The sequence below is a fragment of the Passer montanus genome, unplaced genomic scaffold (genome assembly GCF_014805655.1).
Source record: "Passer montanus isolate IOZ18808 unplaced genomic scaffold, ASM1480565v1 scaffold37, whole genome shotgun sequence".
NCBI classification, from domain to species: Eukaryota; Metazoa; Chordata; class Aves; order Passeriformes; family Passeridae; genus Passer; species Passer montanus.
In genome coordinates this window covers 6,849,919-6,873,197 of record NW_024368485.1, presented here as the reverse complement: position 1 = coordinate 6,873,197, position 23,279 = coordinate 6,849,919, and the positions used below count along the sequence as shown (strand labels likewise).

General features: G+C 39.1%; 1 protein-coding gene across 10 annotated transcripts in view; it reads left to right on the top strand.

Moving 5' to 3' along the window:
• USP34 (ubiquitin specific peptidase 34) overlaps window positions 1–23,279 on the top strand; it is a 111,350-nt gene that overhangs the window by 36,083 nt on the left and 51,988 nt on the right. For all 10 annotated transcript variants that reach the window (XM_039716921.1, XM_039716914.1, XM_039716918.1 and 7 more), the window contains exons 7-22: window positions 1,512–1,704; window positions 4,529–4,590; window positions 11,024–11,105; window positions 11,196–11,288; window positions 13,216–13,341; window positions 13,722–13,851; window positions 14,414–14,449; window positions 14,803–14,933; window positions 15,366–15,982; window positions 16,669–16,883; window positions 18,580–18,695; window positions 18,779–18,906; window positions 20,151–20,240; window positions 20,738–20,833; window positions 21,916–21,998; window positions 22,688–22,842. In XM_039716921.1, the coding sequence (XP_039572855.1) occupies window positions 1,512–1,704; window positions 4,529–4,590; window positions 11,024–11,105; window positions 11,196–11,288; window positions 13,216–13,341; window positions 13,722–13,851; window positions 14,414–14,449; window positions 14,803–14,933; window positions 15,366–15,982; window positions 16,669–16,883; window positions 18,580–18,695; window positions 18,779–18,906; window positions 20,151–20,240; window positions 20,738–20,833; window positions 21,916–21,998; window positions 22,688–22,842 (2,353 nt within the window). The remainder of the gene's footprint in view (window positions 1–1,511; window positions 1,705–4,528; window positions 4,591–11,023; window positions 11,106–11,195; window positions 11,289–13,215; window positions 13,342–13,721; window positions 13,852–14,413; window positions 14,450–14,802; window positions 14,934–15,365; window positions 15,983–16,668; window positions 16,884–18,579; window positions 18,696–18,778; window positions 18,907–20,150; window positions 20,241–20,737; window positions 20,834–21,915; window positions 21,999–22,687; window positions 22,843–23,279) is intronic.

Here is a 23,279-nt window from a genome sequence, read left to right as displayed (position 1 = left end):
CCACTTCTGCCCTTTTTTTGAATATTTCCCAGGAACTCTGAAATCCCACAACTCTGTACCTGCTCAGGGTGTGGGAGCTTAATTATGGCCTCTGTTCTTTCATTCACTGCCTCTCCCATAAAAGAAATCTCAATCTTTCATTTGCTGTTGGCACAGCTGGACAGAGATGCTGGATGTCCCTTTGTCACTAGGGCAGGGCACACAGGACAGTGGCTGGAACACAAGTGCTCTCATCACTATTTGCTGGTGACAAATCACCTCATTAGCTAATCACAAATGATTGTTTAGTAACACAGGCCAGGACATTTTCTCCTCAGAGTGAAACTGGCTCACCTGTGTGCAGGTTAAAGGCAGGGCACTGGCTCTGCTTTGCTGCTGCACTTTTCCATGAATATTCCCTTCCCATGCCTGCTTTGCTGCTGCTCAGAGCTCATAGCACAGAAGCAGCATTTTCTTGCCAGGACTTGATTTCCAGTGCTCCACACGAGAGGACAAATTTCACAACAAAGAGCAGGGAAGGCTCTGATTGCCTTGGCCTGGAATGCTCCTGCTTTTGTCCTCCTGTTTCTGATCTGTGACTCCTGTCTACATCTCCAGTCTCTGGGATTATTTGCACTCAAGTCTCTTTTCTGTGTTTGACAGTGTTAAGTATCATTTAAGTGTGTTTATTTTAAGGCCTCTACACAAGAGCTGTGGAAAAGAACCATCATCTAAATAAGAATCACAGCCTGTAATTTTGCTTTTGACAAAAAAGTACTGATGTTTATATGATGTAAATGCAAAGGAATGGTGCATAAATCTGGTTAAGTGTAGTTTAATATCTTGTGTGTTTTTTAAAAGATTCATGCATCTATTTGGCCAGTCTCCAAGGAGAGATCCAGGCTTAGGCTGTCAAACAAATGGATTTTTAACACATTTCTGTGTAGTTAAATCTAGTTTGGATGTAGCTGAAACTTCAAAACCCTGAAAAAAGCAGCAAAAATTAATTATGCTAACTTTGCATGCATGTACCTTTCACTGTGCCATCTTTAATGGCATCAAAATAAGCTCAGGAAGCCTTGTTTCTAAACATTTTTCTGTTACACATTCACTTAAAAAAATTCTCAGTTGTGTTGGTGTTTTCTATGTGAACTTTACTGGCATTTCACTACAGATTTTCTGTGTATTGGTCTTCTGAGGTTCCACCAGGTTCTGTATATTAGCTTTTGTAAGTATTTCTTAATGCTTTCCATTTAAAGAGAATATTAATGTTGCAACTCATTGTGCAGGATTAGAAGACTGCAAGAGAAAGGACTTAAGCAAAGTTCTTCAGCAATTTACTCACTTTGAAAACTATTATCTTTTTGTTTTTCTTTGGTGTTTTTCATTAATTGGTGCCAACTTTTAATAGTGGTATTTGTAAGACTGAGTGATCTTAGAGCTGGAAATCATTGCTTTAATCAGGATGGCTGCAGGACTACTGCAGTTTGAATCATGGCCTGTTTGTTTCTCTTGCACGTGTCGTTCCCCAGGTATTTGTGTAAACTGTCAGACCAGGAGTTGCGGCAGAGCGCGGCCCGGAACATGGCAGATTTAATGTGGAGCACAGTGAAAGAGCCCTTGGATACAGCCTTGTGTTTTGATAAAGAAAGTCTTGATCTTGCATTCAAATACTTCATGTCACCAACTCTGACAATGAGATTGGCTGGGCTGAGCCAAATAACAGTAAGGACTTTTTAAAAATAACAATTACGCTCGCAGAAAATGTTTCTTGTTGCAGTTTATGTTTTACAGGCTTTTTGGTTGTTGTTTTTTAATTTTAAAGTGTGAAAGCAGCAGGATCCTCTTTAGGAAATGACAGCCATGGTGGTGAGAGCAGGGTTTGCTGGGAGCTGACCCCAAGCGTGCCTGTGTTGTGCACCATATGGAGCAGGCTCACATTACCTGAACAATTCACGTGCTGAACAGCACCCTTAGAGCTGGGCTTTGTGACAGCTGGGCTGAAATGGAGCCCTTGCCACAGCACTATTTGGTGTGGAGAAAGGCTTTTCATCTGTTTGCATTTTTAGCTTTGCAGCATCTTGACCCTGCTGCAATTAGCTGCTGCTTTGTATTGCCCAAACCTGGTTTTGTGTTCGTTAGTGCAGTCTGCTTCTCCAGAGAGAGCATTTCTGCACTCATTAGCAGAAGGCTGGATTGGAGAGGTAAATACATACAGCATCAAATAGAAAACAATTAAAACTTAAAAAAAAATCCCCATCTTTCCTTTTCCCATGGAAATGCTCCACATTGCACCTGGCAAAACACATTGGGCATTCTTGATTTGTCATTGCTGCCTTTAGCCATACAGAAACAGTCCCACAGGAGGGCAAAAGTGAAGTTTGTTATCCATCTGAGCCTTTTCAATTTCGTGTTTTCTGGACATATTTGGCCTTCTCTCTCCGGATGATGTGTCACTGTGTACAAGTTTTCTTAAACTTGATTTTACTTCTCACTGTAGCTATATGTAGAAGTACCCTGAATTTAATAAATGGCAATTTAAAGAGGTATGTTAAGTACTTTTAATCAGATTATTGCTGGCTTTTTCCCAAAGTAAATATTTATTTACATATAGGTAACTTACTAGGTTGTAAGAACAGGCTGTGAACAACATCCACCACTATAATTGATGTTAAAATCTGTTTCCACTTTTGCGTTGTTCCAATTACATTAGATTTCAAATAAATACTTTCCTTTGGTTTTATACAATTCTCCTTGTTCAGCTACCAGTGTGTGTTTTTTTGTGTATCCTTGCCAAAACAAAGTCTGAAAATAAGAATTCTTCAGCTGCTTTATTTTTTCAGGCATCTAGCTCATTTAAGGGAGTGTTAAGTAGTTCTATGTTTTCACCTGTTGTGATTGATGAATATTGCTGAAAAAAGGAGAGTTTTTAAAGAACAGACTTGTATTACCAGAAGAAAAATTTTACAGTATTTTTAGACTAAAGCAAATAGTTTTCAGCTTGTAAAAATGGAATATTGTATGCCAATTTATGCTAATAAGTTACTGAGTCTGTGTTTTTTATGTGAATAATCTTTAAAACTGCTGTGGAACACTGAGACAATTTATTCTTCTTTCTCATTCACAATGTAGAAAGTTTTATTTTGTTTTATTTTGTTTTATTTTCATCTCCCAGTCACCTGTTGAGGTGGTTCAGCTCCAAAATACCTCCCTCCCTACTGTTGCCTGCCACACAGAATGTTATTTTCCTGTCCTTTGGTGCCTGGCTCTGGAGATGAGCCCAGGGACAGCTTTTGAGTGCTCAGCTTTCTGTGCTGAAGCCTTTCCACCTTTGTGTCCCTTAGCACTGCCACATTTGTGTGGCATCAGTTGAGTGTCTGGGCACAGGTACCTTTAGTTTCTTACCATGTTTCATAGATAATAAAAAATGAAAAGGGATTTTTTCCCTCTGGCATTCGAGGAAACAAAACTTGAAGTGAAAAACCAGTTAGGAGGTGAGGGAGGGCAAGGTGTTGCAAACTGTGCTTTGTCTTGTGCTGCTGGGGCAGAATTCTGAGAGTTTAGTTCAGGTTACTGGGAAAATTGTTTGCAAATCCCAGTATGAAAAAAGTCTTTGTCAGAATTGCTTTGGAGAAGGATTTGGTGTGGTGGGAGGTGTCGGTCAATGGTGAGCCTGGTTCAAAACTCAGCTCAAGGAGCAGCTCCAGACTCTGTCACTCTTTCAAAAGATTTTCGTTTGGAGGTGAATCTTAAGAAAAATCAGTGAGCTTCCACTGTTGTCTGACCCAGTTCTAATTTTCACTCCTAAATATGTGTCATTTGAAATTCCCTGTTAGTAAGCAATCATTAATAATTGTGGTCAGGCTCTCACGTCTCACCAATTTCAGTGCGTGTTTACCAGCTTGGTTTTTCAAATCTGTTTTTCCCCCCTGAAGATTGTTGAGATTGGACACAAAAAACTCTTGAGAAGTCTTTACACACAGAGTTATTGAGAAGATTAGTGAATTCACCTGAATTATAGAGGCATGTACTAAACTTGTTTCAAGAGAGTAAATATTTTGACAAAGTTACGCAACAAGTTTAATTTTAACTTCAAAAATTCACATTACTGTGCCTCCAATTTTGTTTTTAAATTTTAATGAGATGCCAAGTAAGGTTATTACTGTGCCTCCAATTTTTTTTTTTTTTTTAAATTTTAATGAGATACCAAGTAAGGTCTATTACATAATTTAAATTATTTTTAAAAATATTGTGTACATGTAAAAATTGGATACAGAGTCATTGATGGTGAGGGAAGAAGTGGAAAAGAGATGTAAAACTTTAACAGGCTGGCTTTTTCCTCTGTCTTAAATTTAAGAGCTTGGACATGTTTGAAAGCTTCATTTCCTGTAAAAATATGTGATTTTCATTCTCTGATTTTGTCTAAACAACTTACTTAAAAACATATAAAGTCCAATAGTCTCACTAATAGTATTTTGAAATACAAGAAAACTGCCTCACCAAATATTTGGATAAAATTGTAATTTTTTTTTCTTCTTTTTCTAACTAGAATCAACTTCATACCTTCAATGATGTGTGTAATAATGAATCATTAGTTTCAGACACAGAAACGTAAGTAGGCACCTTATTCTGAATACTTCAAGTGTTTTATATGATTGCAGTTCTTCTCTGTTGTTATGGATTATGCACCGTGGGGGAGCAGTGATAATCTGAGACATTTACTAGAAATATTCTAATCAGGGGGTTAACAAATGGTTTTAAATGGTAACTGTGAAATATTTCTAAATGTTTCTTTTTTTGTATTAAAATACAGAATCAAGGTAAGCTTTAGATACTAAAATAATAAATACCTATAATGGCCCATTATTTCCATGGTGATATATAAAGAAGAACCAGCTAATTCATATCCAGTTCATATCATTTTTGGCATCTTCTCATTTCTCTGGATTATTTGTTTGACCAAGACTTGTATTGCCATCACTGGCTCCCAGACTTGTTACTTTTCCACCCAGTTTGTGAGGCAGTGCTGGTGTTGTGGTTTTTTTCCTTCAAAGTCCTTATTTGTATAACTCAGGTGTGCTGGAACACTTTTAGAGGGACTCACATAAATCTGCAAGAAGATTCACCTGTGGGATTGAATTCCAGCCAGGAAATGTATTCACTTCTGTAGTAACTCTAAACTTAATGGTAGAACTGTCAAGAATTTAAATGAAAAATATGTATTTTGGTAGTTGAAATAACTATTCTTGTGAAATAACAGGCAAAATGTGTAAATTGTAGAATTTTACTCCTAACATACTTGTTAAGTTTCTCTTGGGGGTGGTGTACTCTGTTGATGTTGGGAGCCACAGACACACACTCTCCTGTACTTTATTAAAGGGAAGTCTCTCACAGCAGCAGTGTCTTGCTTTTGTCTGGCTGCTTTTATTACAAATTGCATTTGAACACTTTCTGAAATCTGGCTTCAGTCATGACCACAGTTCTGGAGATTTCATGCAGAAAGCACCTTAGATATTTGAAGAGAAATTTCTGGGAGTGTGTTGCTATTTTAAACATAAAGAACCAGAATTTAGGGCACTTTTGCTTCTGTGGAGATGTGGGAATACCTTGGGAATAAGAACTAAATAGTAAATAGTGCAGGAGGGGAACATGTTTGGAATGTGAGGTCAGCTGGGGTGTTTCCTGCACTGTCCTCCCAGTTCCTGCTGTGTTGTTACACTGGGACTGACCAACCTCAGATTTATCCAGTTCTTCTCCTTCCCTCCCCCTGAAAATCTGAAACAGAGATTGTTTTTAGGTCATAGTAACAGTAACAAGTGATTGTGCCAATTAAACCTGATACAAAGCTGTTTGATTTGCTGTGTCAAATGTGAAAAAGAGAAGTTAGGAAGGTGGGAAAAGAGAAGAGTGCTTAAATTTCCCTGCAGAAGAGCAGATGTACTCTGCAAGAGCATCAGAGTTATTTTAAAGCTGAAGGAAATTGTCAGATTCTCCTTTGGGATATTACTTTCTTGGCAGGGGCATCTGTAAACAGGCTGTCATTTGAAAGGAATGCAGCACGAACAGAAAACGTTCTTTTCCACTTTTGTAGTATGTGATTTAAAAAAAAAATAATCAGAATTCCAGTTGTTTTGATGTTTTACCTGAAGGGTTGGTTGCAAACCAGTATCGAGCATTGCTGCTTATCTTCAGAGATCTTGTGGAATCACTGATGGCTTCCAGCCAAATAATCAGAAAGGGCTGGAGCAGAAGGATGGGGAAATGTCTCACTTCTCCAGTTTGTCCAGTACAAAGCTTCCCTCTCATTACAGACTCTGCTCATGAGAAATTTTTGGATGAAAAGGCACTTAGGGAGTTGGCAGTGACTGAATGAGCAGCAAAAGGAAAGCTTTTCATTCCTGTGTTCTTGCCTTAGTGGAGAAAGGAAGTCTTAAGAAGTTTTATTTTGTACCTTTGTAGCCTCTGCAGATTTGCCAAAAGAAGATGTCCTGCATTATGTCTGGCCATCCCCATTATATGTTTTGACTTTTCCAGATGCGTTTGGAACTGTCAACCTTTGGGATTTCTCCTTCTGTATCTTGATAAGGTGGGTTTGCGGGAGGTACCTTTAAAAAAAAATCAGCTTTCAGTTAGTCCTGGCTCTTCCTTGTTCAGAATTAACAGCAGGATTTTTGAGCAAATATTTTGCAATGGGAGCTTCCCACCTTTATCCTCAGGACTGCAGTTTTTCCGTGGTAAGACAAACTAAAGCATCTTCTGTCTAGGAAAACTCTGGATTTCACAAATTGCAGCGGGGAGCAGCAGGAAGCTGAGACAGAGGGATCTGGTTTGTAGCTGCAGGTGTTTGTGTGCCTTTGGAGATTTCAGTTCCCTGGCTTCTCAAGGGCTGAGGTTTGTGTGCTCCAGATGTGGGCAATGCCTCAGCCACCCAACTTCAGCATTCCCCTCAGAGATGGACTTCTAATTTAGCTGTTCCTGCCTCTAAAGATAGAACCAAATTCTTTGCAATCTGAGGTACTGTGGAGTGTGAAATCTACTGAAGCTAAAAATAACAAGCCTGAACAGAAGAGGCTCAGAGTCTTTGAATAAGTGATTCCTGCAACTGTTTCACTGATGTCACTTAGTGAGAAATGATGATGCTTTTCAGGAAGTGAAAGATATTCTTTTTTTTTGGTGTTACTTGGACCACAAGAGGAAAAAGTGTTGGTCTTTTCTTTAGTGAGGACGCTGTCAGCTTCTGGAAATAACACGTGTAAAGAGAGATTTTGTTTTGCTCTTCCCTTGGCAGGCAGCCAGGTATTCGGGTTTCAGGTTCCAGGTTGACACTGAGGCAACTTCCTGACTCATTAAAAAGCCTTGATTACCCTCGCTTGAAAAGCTTCCTACAGAGCAATTTCAGGTGTCCAAAATGCCTTTCACCTGTGAACAGAAAGAACTGGAATGTTTCTTCTCCTTTCTTTCCTTATTTATTGAGATACTCAGTTGCAAGTTCTGTGTTGCTTTTTCCCTTCACTGCAGTGTTTTACCTTATTTAACTCTTGCTTTCTCCATTTTTGTCTAAGCTTCCTGACTTGAGTTTCTGGCAGCATTATTTAAACACCTCTACTCTCTCTACCCCATTTCAGGGATCTTTTCAGATTTTCTCTGAAAGCAAAAAAAGGTGATTTTTTTCACTCAGCTCACTAATGTTTCTTTCTTGTGGCCCACACAGCAGTTAAACAAATATTCCAGATGATGTCAGAGTGGTGGTTTCAGAGCCTGCAGAGCATCAAAGAGGAAAATTTGTGCTCAGAAGCAAAAACATGTGCTTGAATGTGTGTTGGGAAGGTGCCTTCTGTATCCTCTTTGCATTTCTGATCCTCAGTGGTTGAGATCAGGGTTTCACATCTGTTGTTGTGTTATAGATCCTATTTCAGTGATGTTGTCAAGAGGTGTTAGTGTTCCTCCCTTGCAAGCTGCCACTTCCAGAGCTGCATTTTTCCCTTGGAGCTTTTCTATTCTGTGTTCAGTGACGTTGTGGACTGGCTGTTGTATTCCATCCAGCTCTGAGCTGGGGTGGTTTTTTTAGCTTTGTGGGGAATTGACTGGTTGAATAAATAAGGTTTTCTTTGAGGGGGGTTACTTTGCTGTGGGATTTATTGCTGGATTTGGGTCATCATGTGGGTACCAAGTATTGCACCACAGCCTTAGATTGAAATGTTTCCAGGACTTTAACCCAGTCCTTTCATAGAGAGGTGTTCTTTGACCTACCAGGAAAATGCATAAACTGGAGGATAAGAATGAACAAGATTCAGTGCAGTTCCAGACATCAAGTTCTATCACCAGCTGCACAGTTCCCCCTCTCTTCCTTATAGTCTCATAGAATGCCTGGGGAAACTCATGTCAGAAGTGCTTGAATTACATTTCTTGGAAGTAAACCAGTTATTTTTGACAGACATGAATTATCAGGGAACTCACATTAAAAATTCTAGGGAGAAATGGATTAAGTTTTATGTACATTTCCACGTGAGAGAGATTTAGAGGCAATTAAACCAGAGTAGCTGCTACCTTTGCCTTTTTATTCTCTTCTCCTCCCTCAGCCACAACACAGAGCCATAGAGAGTATCAAGTTCTTTAAATGACTTTTCCTGTTGCAATCCAATTATTAAATCCATGAAAAACAGCTACTGTGTGTTACTCCCAAGGTGAATTTTCTTACTCTAACATCTATCTGATTTGGATATCTAATTTGTAAAACCATTTCTTGTGCTGCTGCTTTGATGTGAGAGGGAAAAGCACATGAATGCTTTGATCATAATGCATGATTTTCACTCTCACCATTTCCTTTAATACAAAAGAGTAACTTTTTTCAGGAAAACCTTTGCTGAAATGGAAGTGTTCAGGAAAGAAGACAGACTCTTCATTTACACTGAAATTTGCTTTTTTGGTGAATCCTTGAATCTGATATTGTAAATATATTCCCTAGTAAATCAGACAACTAAACACTTTGTGGGAGTAATAACTTGACCATTTTAAAGGGAACTGATTGCTGTGCTCTCAGCCAAATTTTCTGGGATGAGCAGTTCTCTCTGGGAAGCACAAGGCCTTCATTCTGCCTTGCACAAGGATCCTCTTGTTTTTGGTCACCCTCAACAAATCCATATCAAATGCACATTTACCTTCAGAAATCTGAGATGTTGTTTTACCAGAGCTGAGCTCACCAGAAGGATAAAGAATTTGTTGCTGCTGAGAATACATCCATTAAAAAAGGCATTCCTTCAAAAAGAATTATCTGTGGTTTTTCAGAATAAACATGGTGTGAATTAGAGACAGAGAACTACCATGGTAATTTAATAAAATGTGAAGGAACTCATTCTAGAGGAGAGCTTTTGTTCTTTCCTTTGGAGTGGTTAAAATGCAACATATGACTGGATACAAAGCCTGGTGGGTGTTGTGCCATGAGCAGAAGGGTTTGGATAAAGAGGCCCCGTGAGGAATGTGTCCTTTCATACTGGCATTGCCAGCCTAGCAGTGCTTATTTATCTGGGATTCCTTCTCAAAGCTGCAGGCTGAAGAACTCAGATGCAAGAAGAAAGGAAAGGTCTTCTTTCAGCTTTGGTTAGCCAGAAATCCAAGCCCTGGCTGAGTCACAAATGTGCATGTGCCAGAGTTTGCTTTGGGTGGGCATCTTTTGGGTGCTGGGGATAGTTTGGTTTGGTTTGGTTTTGAAATGAGGCTCTGTGGGAAGCTAAGGACATCTTGGATTCATGGAACAGATGCAGTTTATCTTTTCAATCCCTCTTTGAGCAGATCCTCTGTCAAACTGACTTTACAGTGTGAAACTCATTTATTGGTGAGCCATAAATGATAACTGTTGGCAAACTTTTGTACCCTGCAGGCCAGTGATTCCTTAAATGTTATGGGACATTATCTTTGAACAGTGTGGCAATATTTGATTGCCACTGTCCTGGAATTAGAAGAGAACAGTCCAGAAATGATGTGGAGTAACAGGAGCTTTGCTCCTTGGGCTCAGCCAGGAGGATCAGGAAATTCAAAACAATTGAAGCACTGGCAGTGTGCCCCTGAGAAGTGAATCCTACAAAGGCAATCTCTTTTTACTTGGAGAATCTTGGTTCCTTCTTGAGGATGATAAAGATTGGCAGTCCTGGATTTTAATAGTGACCATAAATGTGACATGAGCAGCACTGGTAAAAATAACTCTTCCTCAGGTCCTCCAAGGCACCCCATCCTTCCATCCCCTCCCTGTGAGACACAGCTCTGTTATTCCAGGGCCATTCAAACCAAAAGCTGGGCTTTAAATACTCTGATGTCCTGTAATTGCTTCTGTGCCAAAATCAGGGTAAACAAACATTTACTTGAAGAGAAAGAATAAAAAGGAGTTTGTGCACTGCTTTGCAGACAGGGCAGTGCTTTCTGGAAGTTCAGCTTTTGTTTTGGCAAACTCCATTTCCTTGTCCTGGTCAGTTTGAATATTTGCTTAAGGAATGGCAGTGGGTAAAGTTCCTGTTGGTGTGGATGAGCAGAATGAGAATTTGGGAGTATCTGTGAGCTGCATGTGTGTGAGTATGACCATGGCAAACACAGTTTGGGAGAGTTGCTATTTGTGTGAGAGAATCTAAAAATATATCCATGGCTTCCTTAAGAAAATAATTTCTGTCATTCCCACCTTTAGCTACATTCTTCTGGAATTTAATGATAAACTTGGATTAAATAGCAGTGTCAAAATCTTACCTGTGAGCTCTTTGGAATTGTTTGCACGTGGTCTGTTGCACATTAACTAATAAAATTAGTAGGATTATTGGTTATGTTTGCTGATGAATTGTTGATATTTGGCATTAGTCTTCCAGCTAAAGAAAAAAAATACAGAAATCATTTGCTTCCTGCTTGGAAAAATGAACATTGAGCATGGTTTGTGTTCAGAAGGTTTTTGTGTCCTCACTACAAGTGCAGATACCAGCTTGCAGGATGTGCTGTGCTACAGAAGAGCACACAGTGAATATTACAGGCAGATTATTTTATGTTTCCACTCTTTTTTCATCTCCAGGTCAATTGCAAAAGAACTTGCAGACTGGCTTATCAGCAACAATGTAGTTGAGCACATTTTTGGACCAAATTTACATATTGAGGTTTGTATTTGATTCTTATATTTGATATAAACACAGAGCTTGAACTTGTTGTTCTAGTAAATCTTTCCTCACTGTGTTCTCACTTTGCAGATCATCAAACAGTGCCAAGTGATTCTGAATTTTCTTGCAGCTGAAGGGAGACTTAGTACTCAACATATAGACTGTATTTGGGCTGCTGCACAGGTACATATTGAATTTTTGTAATTGCAGGAGTGATAAAAGAAGAACCAAATAGAAATTAAATTGGTTTTGTTTTACATTCTTAAGTTGAGTTGTTTGCTTTTTCTTGGCTGTCTGAGCATTTTGCTGACCAAAATGTCAAGTTAGGTAACTGCCACAGTTACTGGGTTATTTATGAGATGCAAAAAATCGCCCTGGCTACTTTTATACAAGGGAAAAAATGAAGTTGTATAGCAAGGACAGAGTGTTTTCTCTGAGAATGGGGATGAAGGTTGTAGGGTAGTTGCAGTATTTTTACTATTGTGCTAAATTGCCTTGCTCCTGTGTATTGTAGCTTCCATTTCTGGTACTCCTGGTGGGAACAATCAGGTGAAAATTGTGGCAGTGGAGTTTACAGCTGTGCTCCTCTGCTGCTGTTAAAATCTATAGAAGGCACTGAAATTTTATTTTTTTGCTTGCTAAAGCTGGAAACTCTGATAGGCTTTTTGCCTTCAGAAAGATTTATTTGTGTGCTACATTTAATGGGTCACTCTGCTTGTTATTTTAGGTTGTGACATTTTTTATTTAGGGGATTTGAATACAATAGGCATGAGCAGGCCTAGGGAACACACTGTTAGAGCAGGTTAGAATTTAAAGGGGTTTTTTATGTGTTCAATATTCCTTTGTCATTTATTTCAATCAAATAGTACTGAACACACACTCTGAACCTGTGTGGTCCAGTCATTAAAACATGCAGCTGGAATGTTAATTAAATGCTCATTGGAATAGCATTTGCTCCACCATTTTTCTGTGTCGGAATAATTAATCATTATTTATTTTACACTACATTTTAAACCAGTATTTTCACTTCCTTGATGTTTTCACACAGTGTGTCACACACTATTAGACCTCTGGATTTTTTCAATGTATTTTATACTGCTTTAGGAATAATATAATTACCGATTTTTGGTAATGTTTTTACAGTTTAAGTGATATTTTCACAATGTTTGATATCAGAATTAAGCATGTCCTGATCACTTCCTGTTATTTAAAAGGCTGACACCTTTAGGCTGAAAGAGCAGAAGGCCTTAAAGTGTGTTTTACACTTCTTAAATGAGCTTTCAGACAAAAATTCATCTTCCCTAAATCGAAGTTATCTCAAGATGTTTAATTACATCTTTGCGTAGAACCCACGTGATTTCCTTCCACTGAATCCTGTGAAAGTTGGCCTGTACACAGTCAGTTGCTGACACAGATTTTTTTAATGCCAGGAAGGCAAAATAAAAGAAATAATGAAAAAAACCCCTTTTGAGGTGCAAGCGTGGTAACCAACGTAAGAATTTTTTTTTTCTAGAAGTTTCCTGTAACCTTTCTTTTATTTTTTGAGTAACAACATCCTTACAAAGAAACTCTTTTAAGTGGCTGTGAAAAGCAGCATTTAACCAAAGAGGAGCCATCCAGGAGCACTGTCACTTTCATGTGGAAATGGAGTAGCTAGCTGAACACACTGTCACATTTTTTGACATCCATCACTGGAAAGACAAAGATTTCTTTATAATCCTCACACAGGCTGTTCCTGAGTAGTCTTTATTTGTATTTACCACTGCTAATAAGGTAATCATTGCAAATACTGCTTCCCTCAGTATATTTAGCATATCAACTTAATATTTTAGAAGTCATATTTAAGTTCAAATACAAAACAAACTTCCAGTTCTTCTTTTCACCCAATCTCTCAGAACTAGAACTAAGGAAGAAACTGTTGCATTTGATTTGTACCTTTGCAGGCTTTACAGTGTCAAAATTACTTAAGTCAAAATTGCAAATCTGCTGGAGTTTGAAATTATTTGATGGTTACTCCTGAGAATTTGTACAAATATGTTTGCTTGCTGCAATATTTGATTTATTTGTTTATTTTGCTGTTGCTGTTACCTGCTCTGTTTGTACCTTGTAGCTGAAGCACTGCAGTCGTTACATACACGACTTGTTTCCTTCTTTGATCAAAAACTTGGACCCTGTCCCACTCAGACACCTCCTTAACCTTGTCTCAACTCTTCATCCCAGTGCTCACACTGAACAGGTAAAGCCAAGGCCAGCAACATCACTGGCATGAGAAAAGCAATTAAATGAGAGTGTTAAACAACCATGACGGATTTGTCTTCCTAAAGGAATATTCGCTAATGCAGAAAGGGGGAACTCCAGGAGTAAAGTTGCCATGTTTCTTCAATTGCATCTTTCCTGGCTTTTGAAGGATAATTTTTAGAAATTACATAACCACTGATGGAAGATTCTGACTTCCTGTCTGAAGTTAGAATGTGTTTCACACATTATTTAGCTGAGTTGTTTATTTTGATGAGTTTATTTTGGTGAGCTGTAGTATTGGCCTAGAGAAAAATGAACAGTGGGTCTTTTATCCAAAACCTGCTGCTTAATGGGACTTTTCCCTGGTTTTCTTTCCAGACCTTGTATTTGGCATCCATGCTGATCAAAGCCCTGTGGAATAATGCACTGGCAGCTAAGGCTCAGCTGTCAAAACAAAGCTCCTTTGCATCTTTACTGAGTACCAACCTGCCCATGGGAAACAAAAAAGGTGTGTGGTTTTCCAGTAGATCTGGAAGTTAAATTTGGAATTTTCATAGTCTCCATGTTGAGTTTGGACAAAAAGCAGGTATAGAACTTTCTCCTTTAAGTATTTTTTTAAAAGTGTCATGCTGGTATATTTTTCCAGCAGAACTTGAGGCTGTAGATGAAAGCATGAAAAGTCTGTGAGTGCTTTTGGGAAGCTTTGTGTTTCAGCCCCATTCTGTTTGTATAGCTAGAGTAGTCTGTATTTTTCTTTTTTCTTTTAAATTCAGAACATTATCTATAACTATTCCTGTTCTGCTGCACATCTGTAACTTAATAGCTGCACAAAATCTTACAAAAGCTTTCTTACCTTTTACCTAGTTTTTGGTATTACATGCTGTTTCTGATCTGGTGATTTTGTTTTTTACTGGACTGTGTATTTCCCCACAGTCATTACTAAAGGTGCTGCCAAGCCATTTTCCTGTAGTTTCCCTTTCTCTTCATACTGTGGCTTTTATGAATCATGGACATATGCTGACAAAATGATTTTTAGTCACTTATTTTTCCATCCTGCTTTTTTCCTTCAGAAGAAGAGGAGCTCAGAAGAGCAGCCCCTTCCCCTTGTAAGTATAATTTTAGTTGTACACCACAATCTGGCTCATTTGATTCTACAGTGCTTTTGAATTTGGAACAGAATTAAATGTGAAATTCTGTTTTTATGAGAAATGAAATGAAATTATATTTTTAGTAGAACCTAGGAAATTTGTGTAACTATGGCAAGAAGAGACATCAAAGTACAGACTTTGTCAAATGCTCAGTGTTCTAAGTGAAACTTTCAGTGTTTAGGTACACATAGTTTAAGTTACATCCCTGTTTGCTGGAAGAATGCTCAATATTTGAGGCAGATTTATGCAATGCTGTTACATTCCAGTAATTACCTGTCACAGAGTAACTGGGAAATGTGGTTTTGAATTAGGGTCCCCAGCAGCAAGCCCTCAAAGTAGTGACAACAGTGACACCCATCAGAGTGGAGGCAGTGACATTGAAATGGAGGAACAGCTGATTAACAGAACAAAACACGTCCAGCAGCGACTTTCGGACACAGAGGTAAGAGCGTGGGTCTGACTCTGGCAGTTTTGTTACTGAGCTGTAAAAATGATGTTTTATCTGTACTTGTTTCCAAACCACCTCAGACAAATGTATTCCTGCATTTAAATAGTGTTCCAGTTTGGTTAATCTCTTAGTAAGGGACAGCAAGACGTTGTCACACCGGGGCTCTGTGCATGTGCAAAGTCTGCACATAGACCCTGTTAGCAACAAGGTAATGCAGAAAATCAATTATTAAATCTGAATCTTGCTTGGAGCACTATGTCATCAGCAACCAAATTGAGAAAGAATGAATGGGAACTTGTAGATGTGGCACATTTCCTCCTAAAGGAAGAATGATGTTTGAACGATGATGATGCTGATATTAATTATGTATTTCCAGTGGTGCTTTATTTTTCCACCGATCTTAAAAAAACCCCAAAATAATTTCAGGAATCCATGCAAGGAAGCTCTGATGAGACAGCCAACAGCGGTGAGGATGGCAGCAGTGGGCCTGGGAGCAGCAGTGGCCACAGTGATGGATCCAGCAACGAGGCCAACTCCAGCCACGCCAGCCAGTCCGCCGGCAGCCCCGGCAGCGAGGTGCAGTCGGAGGACATCGCGGATATCGAGGCTCTCAAAGAGGAGGAGGACGAAGAGGAAGAAGACAGGAGTCACAATCCCCAGAAAAGCAACAGGAGCACAGATCTACGAGGCAGAAAACTGGAATCCCAGACGGGCATTTGCCTGGGAGATGCCCAGGGGGCAGCGGAGAGGAGCGGCGCCAGTAACGGGGCGGGCAAGGAGCACGCGTTCAGCGCGGACGCCGTGGCGCCCGTGGATAACCGCATGCGCATGCTGGACGCCTGCCCCCACGCCGAGGACACCGAGCACGACATGGCGGGGGAGATGAGCACTGCCCACATTTCACAGGGCTCGCAGGATTCTTGTATCACACACACGGGGGACTTCCTCGGGGAAACGATTGGGAATGAGCTGTTTAACTGCCGGCAGTTCATTGGGCCCCAGCACCACCACCACCATCACCACCACCACCACCACCACGATGGGTAGGTAGCTGGGCATTTCACAGAGTCACAGAATGGTTTGGTTGGAAGAGACCTTCAAGATCAGCGAGTCCAGTCCATGCCCTCACACCTCAACTAAACCATGGCACCCAGTCTTTTCTTAAACACATCCAGGGATGGTGACCCCACCACCTTCCTTCCAGAACTTTCTCACCCTTTCTGTAAAAAAAACTTCTTCCTAATATCAACCTATATTTCCCTTGACCTAGTTTCTTCTGACTCCTTCCATAACAGAAATAAAAGTGGTAGCAAAATGCTCCATCTGAGCAGAAATTGGTGTGTGGACACTCTGCTGTAGCTCAGGATAATTTTGTCTTGCAGAGATGATTCTTATCACAGACAGTCACACAGATACCTGATTTATTAAGGTCTGATTAAAGGTTTCTCTGAAGTTTTGGTATTGAATAAATAAGACAGCATTTAAGAAAATGTTAAAAATATTTTGGAAGGTGCTGCATTTAGTTAACACTGAGAAGCCAACTCAGTCATCAGGCTAGTGAGACCTTCAGTTTACTTATCTGTAGTTGTTTCTGCAATTCATACAAGGGCTGCTGTTCAAGCAGATGATTCATCCTGACTATAGCTCTAGGGAGGTGTCTGCTCACTTGTAGTCTGCTGTAATCAACTTCCTCTTTGATATTGTCCATTCTGATATTCTTCTTTTACAGGCATATGGTTGATGATATGCTTAGTGCAGATGATGTCAGCTGCAGTAGTTCTCAAGTCAGTGCAAAATCAGAGAAAAATATGGCAGATTTTGATGGGGAAGAGTCTGGCTGTGAAGAGGAGCTTGTACAGATTAATTCCCATGCTGAGCTAACATCTCATCTTCAGCAGCACCTCCCAAACCTGGCCTCTATCTATCATGAACATCTGAGTCAAGGTGAGAGTGATCAAAGGAAAACTGAAAAACTTGGTTTGTCATTTTGAATTAGTCTCCAGTAATTAAAATAATGAAGTTATTTTAACCATTTATTTGTACTTCTCCAAAGAAATCATGATGACTGCTGAGAACATAATGTTTCTCCAAGAGATTCATTTTTGTATCTGTGTTCATTTGTCAACACAGAAATATTCCTTTGTGTTTAGCTGTGTTTGTATTTTTAAATCCCCCACCTTTCCATTTCATCTGGAGCTTTGAATGCAAGTTAAAACAAATAAAGGCACAAAAGAACCTAGTAAGTGTTTTTTGTAATAGGTTATTTAAGTGTAAAGAAAGGTGATACTGAAATGCAAGACTCTTTAAAAGATTTTCCACTCTGAAACTTCCTGCAGTTTTTGTGCTGGTGGGTGCACATTACTGTGATTTTGTACATTTGACATCATAAATTAACCTATAAATGAATTAACCATAATGGGCTCTAGAGAAGATAATTCTGGAAAAATGACTTAAAATATGACTTGATCCTTTTGGGAGTTTGCTGTAAAGGGCATTTTATGCTGTTTCATCTTACACTGCCAAATCTTCTGGTTTACTTCAGGGTGCAATTTGAAATGCTCCTAAAACACTTCTCAAGAATTATAGCATCTTTCCATATGCTATTCTGGCAGCTTTATTTTCTGTTTTACCATTTTTAAACATAATGGAGAGCAGGGTTGGTGAAAGGTTCATGTTTTTCTTCACTGGCCTGCAAGAACCAGGTTTGCTCTCACCCAGCAGACAGCAAACCCATTGCTGTTTATATATTTCCATGAAGTAATTGAATGAAAAGTTTTTATGATAAATTTTAGCCTGACATTGAAAATTTGGATTTCTTCCTACACTGCAGAGTTGAATAAACTATTAAAAACTTTATGAATCTATAAATCAGCATATTTTTTTCAATATTTTTCATAGATATTATTTGTCTAACTGAAGATTGAAATTACTGGTTGAGCATGAGGCCTTCAGTGCATTTTATTTTTGACACCCCTAGTTTTGCATGTGCAAATAATTACAGTGTTCTGTGTGCAGTCTGAATTTTCTACTTGGCTTTGCTGTTCCATGAAAATGGTATTAAATAGTAGATCAATGAATGGTGCCAGCTGTGGGCACAGAGAGGAAAGAAAATGTCTATCAGTGTTTATGGAAACATGATGAGTTTCTAAAATCCTGCACTTTGATGTTGTAGCACATGGAAAAATGCTGTTTGTTTTCTCTGGTTTTCAGCTGGATGAAGGGAATCCTGTACTAGGAGGGGAATTTATTGAAATGTTCTCCTTCCCTGCACTCCAGCCCTGGTGGTTGTGGAGATAACTCCCTTTGGACCACGGCACCACAGAAAGGCTTAAGAAATATATTAATTACAGTATGAATTAAATTAAAAAGCCATTGCATCTGCAGTTCTTCAGTGCTGTTTTTAATTGCACTTTGCCATTAGCCAAAAGCAGTGTAAATATTGGCCCAACTGCCCTGTTGGCTTCTGGTAGTGTCTTTTAAGACCCATATGTGAAAAAAGGCTGCAATTACAGTGTTGGTGCACTTTGAAATAGCCCAAGTTAACAAATAAAATGTGTTGTTGTTTGTGCACTTAAGGAATAATGTTCAATTCAGATGGTTCCTTCTGTTTGCTCACTAATGGTCTTTATATTTTGTGCAGGACCAGCAGTTCACAAACATCAGTACAACAGCAATGCAGTGACAGACATTAATTTGGATAATGTTTGTAAGAAAGGAAATACCCTGCTCTGGGATCTGGTCCAGGATGAAGATGCAGTGAGTCAAATATCAGAAAACACTGTTTTAAAAAAGAAAATAAATACAAAATATTCATTGACCTTTCTTTGTATTTGCTGTAGATCCATCTCTCTGAAGGGTTAATAAATGAGGCAGAGAAGCTGCTCTGTTCTTTAGTGTGCTGGTTCACTGACAGACAGATTCGAATGAGATTTATTGAAGGCTGCTTAGAAAATTTAGCAAACAACAGGTAACTTCAATCATAAATTATCTGTTTTATAACTGTCTTATTTTTATTTTTGCAACATACCCGAAATCCGAGTTGGCTATTTCATTTTACAGGAAGACAACTTAAACTAGACAAAAGCAAAAGAATAAAAATAGTTTCCAAAGTGTTGTGGATGTTTCTGATGCTCCATTTCTTTTTGTTTTGGTGTCTTGAATTTCTCATTTTGTTGCATTTGTCTGTTCTCTCTTGTTCCAGAGGTTATTGCATTCCTGCTTTTGGTAAAATCAGGTCTGCACCTCAGTCAGTCAAGGGCAAGGTCAGGTGCCTTGGCTAAGCATTTTATACTGAATATTCAGATTTTACACACAGGTGGCTGAGGAACAGACCAGTCTGTAAGGGGTCTAGTTTCTGTGAGGAAGGAGCACCTTGACCTCAGAGAACTTGTTTGAATAGCAGCCAAAGCTGTGAGATTGTACTGGTGAAAGTGGAATTTGTGTTCATGACTGCTAGACATCACCTGCTGTGTTATGGTGTTATCTTTTTGCTGAGAACTGCATTTTTGAGATGAGCTACCAGCATGCTGAGAGATTATTCTCAGCTCTGTGTCCCAGGAGTTGCATGTAAAGAAATTGAGTTAAGTGTAGTTCAAGTTCAGAAAACTTCTTGGTTGTTTTGATGGGAGATCTCACAAGCACAGGAAGGACATGAGCCTGTTGGAGCAGCTCCAGAAAGTTGGTGAGAGGGATGGAGCCCCTCTCCTGGGAGGAAAGGGTGAGAGAATTGGGATTGTTCAGCCTGGAAAAGAGAAGGCTTCAGTCCCTAATTGTGGCCATCAGTTCCTGAAGGGACCTGAAAGAGAGAATTTTTCCAACAGCCTGGAGTGACAGGACAAGGGGCAGTGGCTTCAAAATGAAAGAAAGTAGGTTTAGTTTAGATATGAGGAAAAAACTGTGATTGTGAGGCTGTTGAGGCACTGGCACAGGGTGCCCAGAGAAGCTGTGGCTGCCCCATCCCTGGAAGTGTCCAAGGCCAGGTTGGACAGGGCTTGGAGCAGCCTGGGATAGTGGAAGGTGTCCCTGCCCATGGCAGGGGGTGGAATGAGGTGACTTTTAAAATCCCTTCCAACCCAGATCATTCTATGATTTATGATTTACAGTGCTTTCCTTCAGTTGGTTTGCTCACAGAACTGGAGCTTCTCAAAGGAATTTTTCAATGAATTATTTCAGTTTTGTACCAATCATCTTGTCATCATTTTTCTCCCTTAGATCTGTAGTAGTTTCACTTCGTCTTCTTCCCAAGCTGTTTGGAACATTCCAGCAATTTGGGAGCAGCTATGATACACATTGGATAACAATGTAAGTAGGCCCCTGTCCCAAGAATTTAGGGGGTCTTTGGTGTACAAAACCCTTTGAAAGGTGAAGATAATACAGCATTCCTTAGCAGAACAAACCATGTAACTGCCTGGTGCAGCTGTAGAGTATGGACTGACAGAATTTCTGAAGAGGTGACAGTGATAAGCAACAATTTTCCTTGGCCTTTTTGATGTGACATTTAAACATATGCCCACTTCTGAGTTAGACCTTTTCTGAATTAGGGCCTTTAGGAGCAGTTTTCATGGGCTCCACAGGGAGTGTTCTGTTAGTCCTACCCCTGAAAATAGCATTAGGAAACCTTAAGGATTGCAAGGAAGAAGAGAGTACAGTGCTGGAAAATGCCCCTGAGACAGAAAACTGAATGTTCACTCTGGGGGGTTACATGTGTGCCATTTTCCTGTAACAGCTGTTTGCTTCTTGGGGCTTTTCTGATCTTTTTAAGCAAACCATAATACCTTCTGTCCTTTGAATTGCCACAGGTGGGCAGAGAAAGAGCTCAATATGATGAAACTTTTCTTTGACAATTTGGTACACTACATCCAGGCAGTCAGGGAGGGACGGCACAAACACGCTCTGTAAGTACACAGCTGACTTGGGGTGGTTGGTATTTGATGGTTTTAACCAGTGTTGCTGCTGATGTGTTCTTGTAAGTAAAGGCTTTCTGTATGGACATCTCCTGCCTAGGGAGACAAAAGTCTGTAAAAACATTTTAAATGACTCCTTTTTCTTTAAAAACCCAACTCTCATGTCATTTTTTGTTAGATGTCATGTTGAATATTTGTGTGCAAATAAAACATGAAGGCTTTGATATTCAAGTTAATTTAAAGTGATTTTGTATACTAGAACTATTCAAATGTTTTAGTTTTAAAATTTGTCTTGCATGATTTTTTTGTTTGAATACATCCATCTGCACGTTCTAATCTGTGTGATTAAAATCAGGTGTATATAAACAAGCACTGCAATCTCCAGCTCCCCAATCCCAGAGGAAGAGACTGTTCATGTTTTGACAGATGTCAAAGTCAATATGGGCACCCACATCTGAAAAATGTTGCTATTTATGGGTCCAGTTTAACTCCTTCAAATCTAACTTCACCCTTTATGTTAGATGTTGCTTTAGTGAGGAATTACTTAGGAAGGTGGGATCCTTTAAATTCAGGTAAAATGAGAAATTGTTCTGCTCCTTTTACCATCAAGCTTTTACTGCATGAATAGAAACAAAGTCTATATTTTTATATAAGTTAGGAAAATATTTTCATAAAGAATATGTATCATTTGGAATTGGAAATCTAGAGTAGAAATATCAGCATTTTACAACTTAGGGGGAAAAACAGGGTAGATCCTGCAAGGTGACAAAATGATACACTTGAATTGAGCTGTAAGACAAAAAAACCCACTCCTATCCCCCTTCTCAATTCCCAAGAAAAAAGGACTTTGACACAACAGTTGTCACTAGATATTCTGCTCTTTGGGATGGTTCTGCAACACCTTCAGCTGGGGTTTGGGCCGTACACTGAACTGGAAATTCAGAAAGAAGCTTGTAAGAAACAATTATTTATGCTTTTAAGAGACACAGGGGTGAGTAGGAAAGAAGTTATGTCAATAAACAACAAAAGAACCTTCAATTTTTTATCCAAATTTTCAATTTTATCCAATTTAGATACAGCCACAGTGCAGAGGTTCAGGTTCGTCTCCAGTTCCTGACATGTGTGTTTTCAACTCTGGGATCCCCAGATCATTTCAGTGAGTATTTCAGGTTATCTTACCACAAAACCACCCCAGAGTAAGGCAAAAATACCTCTTAGCAATCCACGTCAGCTTAATATGTTATTTTAAATATACAATTTAGAATTATCTCTGAGACAGTTCCAAAAGAAGGAAGATTTTCTGGCAAAGGCACAGAACTAACGTTGGAGTTCAAATTCTGTTGCAGTTCTGTGAGAACAAATTCTCATGTTCTCTGTGCTGCAGTTTTTCTAAATAGTAGGATTGTAGTAATTACTAAAGGAAGATAATACATTATGTACTTATGGTACATAATAGTTTGTGTCCATAATGAGATCTTTTACTGGAGTACTATATTCTTAGTAGGATTGTAGTAATTACTAAAGGAAGATAATACATTATGTACTTATGGGCTTTGGTTTGTGTCCATAATGTTCCCAGAGATCTTTTACTGGAGTACTGTATTCAAAAAATAAATAATTCTTCATATTTTAATACTGTCAGATATTAATTTTCCTTATGAAGGAAGAAATTACACTTTGCACAATTAATATTTGGGTGGTTTCACTATAGATAGTCAAATTGTCACACAATACATTTATGTGTCATGACCTCACAGAAAAATTCTGATTTTTCCGTGTGTTCTTGGGTTCTGTGGAATATGTGGTGTTATAAAGGAGTAGTTAAAAAGACTTCCCCAATTGCAGGGTTGAGTTTAGAACAAGTGGACATCCTGTGGCACTGCTTAGTGGAAGATTCAGAATGTTATGATGATGCACTACACTGGTTCTTGAATCAAGTACGGAGTAAAGACCAGCACGCCATGGGAATGGAGACTTACAAGCATCTTTTTTTGGAAAAGGTATGTGCAGAGTTCATTGCAACCCTATCATTCCAATAATGAATAGAATGTTTCATTCCATATCAACACTGTTTATGGCATTTAAATTGTTTCTGTGGAAATTATCTCTTCTGTAGTCCAGGAAGGCCCTGCTTGTCGTGCAAAGGTTTTCCTCTGCTTGGAGAGAGGAGGGGAATAGACTAGTGGGAATTCTTTTCACACTACAATTTACCTGAGTGCTTCTTTACAAATAGGCCATGTGTTTGTCTGCAGCTGTGTAGCACTTTATTTTAATTTGGGAAAAAAACTCCACAAAACTATAGCTTGCTTTATGCTGTACAGCTCCACCTGACTGAAAAATTGATTTTTCTTTTTTGGAGGGGTCTACAAATACCAGCAGCACAGCCACTGAAAAGACAAACATGCAGAGCTTTCTCCAGGGGGTTCTGTTCTATCCA